At 39.7% G+C, this 12,124-nt stretch overlaps 1 protein-coding gene across 11 annotated transcripts in view; it reads right to left on the reverse strand.

The window, feature by feature from the left end:
* Nucleotides 1–12,124, reverse strand: part of ZFPM2 (zinc finger protein, FOG family member 2) — a 469,506-nt gene that overhangs the window by 181,946 nt on the left and 275,436 nt on the right. For all 11 annotated transcript variants that reach the window (XM_083749019.1, XM_083749021.1, XM_083749023.1 and 8 more), the window contains one exon: nucleotides 10,590–10,708. In XM_083749019.1, the coding sequence (XP_083605145.1) occupies nucleotides 10,590–10,708 (119 nt within the window). The remainder of the gene's footprint in view (nucleotides 1–10,589; nucleotides 10,709–12,124) is intronic.

A 12,124-nucleotide genomic window follows, 5' to 3' on the forward strand; every position in this document is an offset into this window, starting at 1 on the left:
TTTTGGAACAATTGCATGTAGCAACCACAGACTCAATTTAGCCACCTGGACTTAACAGAGAAAGGATGGAGAGAATAAGCTGGCCACTGCTCTGGGACAAGGACTTTTCAATGACATATTCAGAAACTGGGAGGTATCAGGCAGAAGCACCTACATCTTCTCTAGCAAACATTTTGGAGGTGCTTTCTTTTCAGTCTGACAATGGTGATGGTAGAGCATTGAAGCTGGTCAAATTAAAAATTGGTACATAAATATGAAATGTTATTTGAAGTACGGAAATGTGACACGCTGAAGTATAGAAATGTGACATGATGAAATGGGACAGCTGTTTCATAGAGATGTCTCCCAGGGAACTGATTTAGTTTAATGATAATGATTGGTAATAACTACTGCTTAATTAGGATGGTATTAGCATAAATTCCACTTAATGGGGGTGCTTTTAGTTAGCACCAAGTTATTAAAAGCTTGTTTGAAACAAGGTATTGAATGCGTATGAAATCAGAAGCTCTCTTCTTTCAGTAAGTGGGATGTTACTGTTTAGAGGTATGCATAAGGCAAACTGCTAAGGCGAAAAGGCCACATTCAAATATCACTGAGTCAGCCAAAATTAGCTGTCCATGTACAAACAAGGAGCTGAACCAAGCTATGTTTAAAGATATCTGAATTGACTCTCCTTTGAATGTACAAAGGAGTTATGTGTCATTTAATCCTAAATATGTTTATTAAGAAGAAAGTCCTCCTGAGTTCAATGAGACTTACTTCCCAGGATGTGCATCTACTATTGCATTCTTGGGGAAACTGGCCTACAGCAACACAGGGAAAGGGAGCAGCCACCCCAAGCTTAGGAAAATGCAAAACATTTGAAGCAATTTATTTGACTCATCAGACTTTTACAAGCAGCTACAGAAGGAATAGCTTGGTTGATTTGTTACACAATGCATCAGTGTGTTTGGCTATTAACCAGAAGATTGGTGGTTTGATTCCACCCAGAGATGGCTGTAAGGCAGGATTCCTGGGGGTTGGACTATGTTACCCTAGCGGTCCCTTCCAACTCTACGATTCTATGATGGCACTACCACCCAGCTGAGAATATGAAGTTGGATAATGACAGATTAATGAAATGCAAACCTCATAAAATATCCCAACAAAACAAACCAAATTCCAATAAATCAGTGCAAAACCATTATCACCTGCCTCCAATACACCAAAAGTCAGGCCATCTTCTAAAATACATTCATGTTCAAATGCTCATAGTTAGACATCAAGAATGCTTTTGTGTGCTCTGAACATGATGGTGCACAGATGTGATTGCTGTAGTGACACTCTCAATCAGAAATCATAACACAGGATAAGAAAGAAATTAATCTTTTAAGAATGTTGGTTCAGGTCTGTTTGGGGTTCAGCTATAGATGAGGAAAACATGGATTATGGTGCACTCTTGATGTTATTGCACTCCAATTCCCATCAGTCCCAGCCATTGTTCCTAGAGGTCAAGGATTATGAGAGTAGTAGCCCAGCAACAATATGGAGGATACTGTGTTGGTTACCTCTGCTTGAGAACATCTTTTGTAAAACAGGGGATTGAGTGATATAAGACAGGAGTTCTATTGACTGAGAAAAGTACCCCATATATCATAAACCCACTGCAAAACACAAATTAATGGGTTTTCCCACACTACTACATACCCTCCAACATTTCTCCGATGAAAATAGGAACATCCCATTCCATAATGATAATTTTACTGTTTATACCCCATGCATCTTATTGGGTTGCCCCAGCACTCTGGGCGGCTTCCAACATATATAAAAACATTAAACAAAAACTTCCCTATGCAGGATTGCCTTCAGATAGCTCAAGGGTTGGATAACGCCATACCCTCCAACATTTCTCCAATGAAAACAGGGACATCCTAAGGAAAAGCGGGACATTTCGGGAACAAATCAGAAACCTGGACGGCTTCTCTAAATCAGGGACATTCCTGGAAAATAGGGACACTTGGAGGGTCTGCTACCACTGGCTTCCAAGTAGAAAGTGACACTCACTACATGATAGCCCTGATTCACACAGTTAGTGCCACTATACATTACAGCTAAGTGATCAAAAATCACAGGGAAGGCAATCCTCATGGTAAACATCACGTGTAGCCTAGGAATGGAGGAAAGCTGCTGGAGTATAAATAGTGGGGGTACAAAAAGAGAAGAAAGAAGACTCTACAGCCTCTTCTACCTTAACTCTTCTGTCTTAGAGTTGGGCACTTTAGTAAGCCTATCCAATAACACAATGGACTGGAAGTCTCTGTTACAAAAACACCAACACAATTTAAAATCACCAGTCACAACAAGCCTAAGTAGGTTTCCGGTAGTTTCAATGGATCCCTCTGGTAAAAAAAATGTGACTGGCAAACTCTGAAATTGTAACTGTAACAATTATACAAGTGGCTGGGCCTGTATAGATAGGAGGTTTCTGCCCTGAACTGACACAGCCTAAGATTAGCAAGTGAATAACTTAACTGTATTTTGAACTCCGGCCCCTGAGACAGTCACACAGTACTTTCTAATCAAACTGTTTCATTAGGAAATCTCCTAGAAGTAGCAAACAGCTTTTGCCAGCGAACCTTCAGGATCCTATTAAAAGACTTCTGCTATATCCCATTGGTTGCCTGGCCCCAAACAGCACAGCTTCACTCCCACAGATTCTCGTCCCAGCCATTTTGAATCCTCTTTTTCTTATCAGACTGATACAGACCTGAATCATCCTCTCTTCTTTCTGACAGGGGCAACAACAATAAGGGGGGGTAATGATACAACAACTCATTGTTTCGTTTCACAAAACCCTGCCACAGGGCATAGATTAACACCAAAAAATAGATGACTGCAGCCAAAGAAAAACATTTTTCAGAATGCTTCCACTTGATTAATGAAGTAATGGCACGGACCACTGTTTTACTTTCATCATGTGCTCTACATCCTTTCCCACATCTCCCCTTAGAACTATCTGCTTCAGTCAGGAATCTTTTCACATTTTTTCCTCTTTCATTCCCTTAAAGTTCAAAAGAAGAGACCAATGATTAACATAACTCAGTTGGTATCATACAAATGCTGGAAGGGTAGCTGTGTTAGTCTGTTGTAGCAAAAACAACAGACAGTCTAGTGGCACCTTAAAGACTAACCAGTTTATTGGTTAGCTGCATAAGCTTTTGTGGGCATCTTCATAAGATGCATGAAGTGCTCAGTTGTAGGTTTGCATAGGTACCTGTATACATTGAGAAGAAGTATACTGATGATAAGGAAAAGGGGAAAACACAATTGCTTATGCCTGACAGTGTTTTAATTAAAAAAATAAAATTGTCATGGAAGTTCTTTCTGTAGCAGCATTAGCCAATTTGGTGCCCTCCAGATGTTATGGAACTACAACTCCCATAACTGAGTCACCAGTGGCTAGTTTGACTGGAGCTGATGGGAGTTGTAATAAAACAAAATCTGGAAGACAGGCACCATGCTGGCTACCCTGGTTTTATATCACCAAATAATGTTTAATAATATATTCTAAAGCAGGGCCAAACATGGCCCTCCAAGCCTATTGGGTCCCTGGAACACGGTTTTGTGCCCTGGGTTTTTTTGCCTTGCTGGAATGTGCCCTTGAACTCCAATAATGTCTCTTGCCTGTCTGGATGGAGGCTAGAGAGGAGTGGGGTATAGAAACAAATACGCTGTACAATAGTAGCATTTGCGTTTGTTGGCCCGCCCATGTTTGCTTCTGGACTCACCCATCAGTGGCTTGTGGCCCTCAGAAGGGAATGCAGTCCTGGGCTGATAAATGTTCTCTAGCTTTACAAGCTGATATGGAAACTGCATTAGTTCTTATGAAAGACAATGACAATTTTAGCGTTACTAGTATTTAAAGAGGTATGACAAGACATGTGTCTGCCTGTGTGTTAAGGAATTAGAACTGGTGAATACTTATAGCTGGATTTATAGCTACCTGTATCTTACAAAACTGAAATGATCTCACACTGTCATGAAAATCCAGAAGGGTACAGTGCCCTTTAAATTCTGCTTTTAATACATATTTTTCCTGCGTATAAAAACTGCAAGGAGCTCAGAACAATGTACAAGGTTCTCTTTCTCCCCCACTCCCACTCCCACTCCACTTTATCCTCACAACAATGCTGTGAGGTGGGTAAAGCTTAGAGATACCAGCTGGCCCAAAGAAACTTCATGGCTGAGCAGGGATATAAATCCAGTTCTCCCTATCCCTAGGAATGGAGGAATCTGTCAATATCAGTTCCACTGTCTTTCTCATTATTTTCAATCATGAATTCAGTTCACATTTCAATCATGAAAATTTGTCAGCATTATAACACACGTTTATCCTAATGTACATATTTTTGTATGTAATTTTGCCTTTTACACACATTTGCAAGCAAAACCCTTGCGGCCCCCGGGGGGCCTTTGGAGAAGTACAAATTTCACAGGTTGACTGCATTGCATTTGTGTGTGAAGCAAGTGAATTTGCATTAAACTACAAACTGAATTTATCCCACATCCCTGCTCTGTGCCCAGCACTCTAACCACTACAACATTACTCTGGCTCACATGTCGTGTTAGCCACAGAGCCTAAAATAACCATGACATGCTCTTCATGAAGAATGGCATCCTTATCATCATCAACAACTCTGAAGCACTGTATTTACTGTCTATCCAGTAAATGAAAGCCTATCCAGGAAATGAAAAAAGAAAATAAAAAAGTACCAGGGAATTCCTCCAGATGAAAACTCTCCATTTCAACATGCTCAGAGGTATAATTTGTGAAGAATAAAAGTATTTTATCCCTGTTTAGGATGTTTAACAGACTATTGTATTTTAATATTTTGTTGGAAGCTGCCCAGAGTGGCTGGGGAAACCCAGCCAGAGGGGCAGGGTATAAATTGTTGTTGTTGTTGTTGTTGTTGTTGTTGTTGTTGTTGTTGTTGTTGTTGTTATTTAAAGCTTTTCTGACAATCAATCAATATAAACTATTTGACAGTCACATTCTGCCACTGTTATTATATAAGCGTGACTCTTTACCAATTTATGAATCAGAAACATTTGGCACATCTCCTTCTTAGTTCATCTGCTAGAGCTTCCACCCAATAACCTCATGTTAGCGTACACTGCTTAGGTTAATGGAGTCCAGTCTTTTGGCTAACTGCCTTCACAATTCTTCATTTTTGTTAGCTGAATTTAACCAAGTCTCTGTTGCTGTTGTTGCATTGACAAATGACACTTCAATTAGTTTATTCAATGTACCCAACCTTTTAGTGTTTTGAGATGTATATTGTTAACATAATTCAAGATAGGAACTTGAAAGATCTAAAAAGTGTTTGACATCTGGCACAGTGACTTAATTAATTACTGTGCTGAATTAATTAGTCCGCTGGCTCCCCTGAGTTTACCACAAGTTTAAACTCAGAATCGTAACACTACTTGAAATATGAACCAGTTTAAAAGTATTCAGTGTGCAGATTTTGAGGCAGTGTAAAGGGGAAGCACAGATGACTTCTCTATAAGAAAAGCGTGCCAAATAATTGCCACTGTACTCCTCATCAAACGACAATTATTATCAGCAAACTTCGGGAGATACCAGACCCTGTAGCTCCAATTGTTAAATTTGGATAGATGCAAATCAAAGTAATAGTATATCATTTTCATCCACCAACTGAAAGGAGAATATACAAGTATACCATGAGAACTGTATCTTCACCTTTGGTTAAGTATTCAGTGGCTTCTTGCAGAATCTACTGGCGTTTGTTCATTTCAGCAAACATGCTTCTACTGTATACGTCTACTTTTGGGGAATTCATCTAAACCTGTGATTTAAACTATTCAGCTGAATATCCATGTGAGCAGAGCCTTACGGCTTACATTTTCCCTTGGCCACTGAGATACTGCATTTGTGCCTTATATGTGGAGGAGTTTATGGAACAGCTTAAATGGCATCATCATGGTGCTGTTGCTTTTGCAACATGTTGATTGGTGCCATCTATGCATGGCTAACATGAATACATGAATACATGCTCAAATGACAGCTGGCTGGAAATTGAACATCATCGTGCCAATTTATAAGAAAGGGGATTTATGGTTATTGTTGATTTTCTTTTTGTTCCTTTTGTGAATGATGCCATGGCCTTTGGCTAGTGCAATAAAGTTTATGATGATATATTCTAGATTATTATTATAATTCTATTGAATTGGTATACCACCCTTCATCCAAGGATCACAGGGCAGTTCACAACATAGAAATACAAAACGAGAACACAAAATACACAATAAAACTAAAACAAACCAATAACCCCTCTCCCACACATTTTAGAATATTTAATCAGCCAAAGACCTGGTTACAGAGAATCATTTTTGCCTGGCGCCTAAATATATGTAATGAAGGTGCCAGGCGGGTCTGCCAGGGGACAGCATTCCTCCATACAGGCAGGGACTGCAGAAAAGGCTTGTTCCCATGTTGCTACCCTTCTGACCTCTCATGGAGGAGGCACACAAAGAGGAGCCTCACATGATAATTGCAGGGTCCAGGTCAGTTTATATGAGGAGAGGGAGTCCTTACGGTAATGTGGTCCTGAGGTCAAAACCAGAACTTTGAATTGGGCCTCAAAACTAATTGGCAGCCAGTGCAGTCAGGCCAGGATCAGTGTAAAATGTTCAAACTATATTGCCCTAGTGCAGTGTTTCCCAACCTTGTGCCTCCAGATGTTTTTGGCCTACAACTCCCATCATCCCTGACCACTGGTCTTGCTAGCTAGGGATGATGGGAGTTGTAGGCCAAAAACATCTGGAGGCACAAGGTTGGGAAACACTGCCCTAGTGAACAACGGGGCCACCAAATTCTACAGAAGCTGAGGTTTCCAAATCATCTTCAAAGTCAGCCCTCCATATAACACATTGCAGTAATCTAACCTACAGGTTAGGCAACAGAAGTTAGGCTATCACTGTCCAGATGGAAATGCAGCTCGACTGATGGAAGGGACTCCACTCCCTGAGCCCACCTGAGTTTCAAGGAGCGCAAGGGATCCAAAAGTATCCCGAACTGCATACCTACAAGGGAGTGTAACCCCAACAAAAGCCTGCAATCTCCCAACCACTGACAGTGCTCAGTCTTACAGGATTGAGCTTCATTTTGTTGGCTCTTATCCAGTCCATTACCAAGACAAGATAAGGGATAAGACTGCTGTGAATAATCTCTGTGTCATGCAAAAAGAAAAAGAAACAAGGCTGCCCCCTTTCTCTTTCTTAGGACACTTAAGAAATTATTTTATATTTTCATTTTAGCAGTTGCACTTACCTTTACTTATGAGGTGGCTGAGGGGCATGTGTGAAAAAAGTGTCCTCTTCCATCGTAATACAATTATCTCTTGGCAATCTGCAGCCTTCCCAGCCTGCACTTCCTCAAAAATCCATGATGTCCTGGACTGGCCTTTCCTGCAAGGATGGGCAGTAGAGTGCAGACCACCACAGATATGATTTGTAGAATGAAAGAAAGGACACTCACAAACACTCCTTGGCCACCTCAGAAGTCAGGTTAACACACAAAGAACCTGAATCTAATCCAAAAGAACTTCAGTTATATGCCTCCCCAATTTTGAGAATTTTCTAACGCAATTTCTTTTCTCTTTTAATTGATGGATAACTACTATTACCCCTTTTTTCCTGTATCTTCAGAAATATCAATCATCTGTTTAAATGTCTCTTGGGAAATATCAAAAATAAATGTTTAAAACACCAACCCAACAGAAAACAGAACTGTGTTCCAGGGGGTGGGTGGGTAGAATTTGAATAATTATGTTTTTACATAAATAAGCAACACATTATGCAGTAAACTGTGTTTTAAATATAGCGGTCCCGTTTGTACAAGCTATTGTAAGCAAACAAATTAGATGATATTAGATTATTTAATTTCTGTACCACTTAACAGAATTTTTAATTTTATATACTGCGTAATATAATTTCTCTTTCTTCACCCTCTGTCCTCCTCCAGCTGGAAAGGATGCAGCTCAGAATTTCCAGCAGGGTGAATGTTTAGCTAAGATGGTCTCTGGCCTCTTCAGCAGCCTCAGCTTTTGTAGCTGGAGTCAGCCAGGGCCCCACCCTCCCAGGCCAGGTGGGAAAAGGCCTGTAAGGAAGGGAGCAGGAACAAGCACAATGTCGCCAATATTAAGTTCCATTATCTTCAATGGTAGATTTAAGTATGTATTTAAATCTCCCTCCTATTGATATCAATGGAAGTATAAAATGCTCAGCTTTGATTGGATTGTGACATTCAGAATTTCCATTGTGTAGCAACATTTACTGCACAAAGCAGGGACTGATGCAAAAAAGATTTAATGGTTTAAAAGTACTTTAGACGTCCTACATATTTTGATCCAGTTTTATAATTATATTTTTTCTAAAAGAGACTGTAAGCTACAAAATAATGGGAGAAGTCAGAAAGACATCAATGCAAATACATCCAGGACTGTGCCAAAATTTGGCCCACAAATATTTTCAATAAAAATGCAGGGATGTTGATGTAGAAATTTTCATGAAATATCCCTAGTTTGCCTTTCTTTACACACTGTATACCTGTTTGCAACCATTTAAAACAACAGTAGCTATTACTCATACAAGAACAACAATAACAACAACAGAAAGTCATAGAAATTCATTCAGTCATGGATTACATGCTAATGACATTTTGTTTCCAACCAGAAGTTGCTATGTGACTGTATAACTAAGACAAATCTGACTGAGGGAAATGCCTTCTCCCTTCATTCTGGATGATCAAACATTTTCATCCCATGATCCAGTCTCAGTTCTCAAAATGAAGAGAGTATATAGGGGAAAGCAAAGTTTTTAATTAACTGTAACCCCCTTCTCATTCTGGTTCAGCCCCAAATAAAACTTTAAAAAACAACACATTCTTAAATCAAGTCACAACGTACTATTCCTAGTCTAACCCCACTGAACAAATACATCACACCACAATATGTTGCCTATGTTGTAATTCCTTTATTATAGTGATAGAAAACTTTCTTAAAAATCTATGTGCCTTTGATTTCACTGGAGTTAATATAGAAAGCAGCACACCCATCAATATGACAAAATAACTGAATAACAGTTATTTCTTTATTTCCAGCTAATATGAGTTGGCAAATTGTTATTAAATTGATGTCTTGCTCTATGAATGATTACCATATAGTACTGGAGAAATAAAGTAACATATGTTATTAAGAACAGAAGACATCTGGATTATGCCCAGAATAACTTAACTGACAAGAACTCAATGGCTAGAGGACCTTAATGAGTTGAACCTGGAACGTAGACCCACGAATCCATAGGCACCAGCTCTCCAGGCCCCAGGGTGCTCGAGCACTCACAACATTTCTCATGAAGGGGCCAGGCACCCACAAATTGTGGTGGTGGGCGTGTGGGCATGCTGCGGGGTAGGTGGGTATGTGTTTGCGACGTCAGCATGCCCTGCAACATCTGTGGCCCTAGCACCTATAGTCACAGGCCAAGCCAGCATACCTGCATGAAGCTATCTATACATGTGAATACTCAGGCCTCAGAGCCCTCTTAGGTACAGAGGAAAATAGGGCTGGTCACTAAGTTGCTTAGGTCCCTGGACATTTAGTCCCGCTTGGTCAAGTAGGTGTACCATCTGCATCCTATGCTTCAGGTTGTAACATCCATCTTAAGATCATCTGTTGAGGCTAGGGATGGGCAAATCTGTCAGTTTTGGATTCTTTCAATGTTTCATTTTTCCAATCATAAATAAAAGTCCTCATAAAAATTCATGAGCTCCCTCCCCCAATTTATTTTAATATACATGCCTGTGTACAATTTTGCTTAATATACATATTTTTGAAAGCTATTGCCCCTTATATAAAGCATTTCTGTATGTTCTTTTGCTCAATATATACATTTTATGCACAATTTACCCATTGTACACACTGCTTGTCCAGAGTCCTGCATTCCAAAATTCATAGAAGTGCAAATTTCGAAGGATGCCTGTGTTTCAGTTTGTGTATTGTTTTGGAAAGTGCAAATTAGGTAACCTCCCCTTTAAATGCAAACTGAATCCAAATTCTCCCCCATCCCAAGCTAAGGCCCTCCTTCCTACGCTTTCATCAAAGGACAACTGCAGATGTTAACAAGGGGGAGGCTTGCCTGTGCTAACATTGTTATCTTTTAGCCTCTCAGAAAAACACTTTATTCATCCCACGCATTTTAAAATTCTGCTAGCCATGTGTTTTAGTATTGTTCAAGCTGTTTTACCTGCTGCTTTTACACCACTGATTTATTATACTGTAATGGTTTCCTGTGTTTCATGTCATTGTGAACTGCCCTGGGACTTAGATCATGAAGGCTGGTGTATATACGTTTAAATAAATATACCATAGAGGCTTCCACAGAAAAAATCTGAATTGCACTAATAATGAAAGTTATCAATATAATTTCTTTCACAGTCCACCTTCTTCTATTCTTTGGACATCTCTTTAGTAGCAAATTGCAGCTTTAAAAAAAACAAGAATTCAGTGTTCGGTATCATATTAACATACCATTGTGTTGTTATTCAAATCCATCTTCCCAGCAAATGGTCCCCATGTTGTTCCAACTGGAAGTTGTTGTCGACTCTGGATCTTGCGCTCTCCATCCCTCTGGAACACCTCCAATTCTCCTGAGAAACAAACAAACAAAAAGCCCATTGCTTAGAGTACCTCCACCTAAATTGGGGGCGGGGAATCGGCGGTCCTGCAGATGTTGTTGAACCCTAACCCTCATAAGCCCAGGCAACATTGTCAGGACCACAGAGAGGTGATATTGGGTCCGGGGGTATGGGGACTATGTCTTGAGGCCCTCCTCCTGCATATCCCCTCAAAAATTCTGTCAGTAGATAACAGAATATTTCAGTGCATATTTATTAATGAATGTATCTACTTTACCTAACCTACTTTAATGAAACGCAAAAGGAATATTTTACAATCTCAGGAAATTATGAATCATCATTGTATTTATAAAGGTTTTTCAAAAACTAATATTAAGAGCAGAAACCATCAAACATTTGCATAACTCAAACAAAGCATCCTTTATTACAATAATAATGAATCACTTTATACTTAAAAAGGTAGTTTGCTTGAATGACTTCTTCCTTGCCTTCATTTTGGTGAACCTATCTTTTATATTGTCAAAAGGGATTTGCCTAGCTTACTTTCTGCTGAGAGCATAAAGTAGTTAAGTCTTTCTTGCCGTCCAGTAAATCTTAGGTGAACCTTTACCATTGGGCCGGGGAACTCTGGTATGCATGACAAATCCAGCCTTTCACCAAATTTCCTCTGGCCTTCAGCGTCTGGTGCACGTGCATCTTGACCTAGTCCATCTAGCCTTTCCCTTAGGAAAAACTGGGTGGTGCAAGAGCATAGGGTGCTGCTGCCAAAGGGCACCCAACAGCACATTCATTCATTCATTCATTCATTGCCTGCTTGTCTCCCAAGTTGGGAATCAAGGCAACTTACAATATTTAAAACATAAATTGTAAAATACAGTATGCTAAAAACAAAGTAGCTAAAAACAATAATTAAAATGCACTACTGCAAATTCTTCCCTAGACACAGTCTATCCCTTTTAGCTCCAATCAAATGAAACACAGAGGAAGGGTCCGTCACTGGATCTGGTCTGTTGAGGGATAGTGGAGATACTTCCCTTTGCCCAAAAATCCTTGCCCATAGAAGAAGTGTCTGCAATCTCTCATTAGTACCTTTTTTCTTTCTTTCTTTCTTTTTGCAACACAGTAGGAACTTCCAGCCAATGGAGCCTCCCTCCAAGTTTATGCCAACCAATATCTGAACCAATTCTAACATGCAGGGTAAACTGAGAGTTCAAAATGAGCATGGCAGTCTGCATGTGTTCTAAACCCTCTAAAATCTCATTTTTGATTTTGCAAATTCCAAAAATAGCCCACTGAAAATTAGGCATGCTTCCTGAGATACTTTAAATCTGCATAATCATTGCGTGTGAAGTTATACTGATATATACTGGCTAAGGATCTGTGAAGAATAAAAATCATCTAATGTGGTGATAGTTTCAGACATATCTA

The sequence above is a fragment of the Podarcis gaigeae genome (assembly GCF_964106915.1).
Source record: "Podarcis gaigeae genome assembly, chromosome: 7".
NCBI lineage: Eukaryota > Metazoa > Chordata > Lepidosauria > Squamata > Lacertidae > Podarcis > Podarcis gaigeae.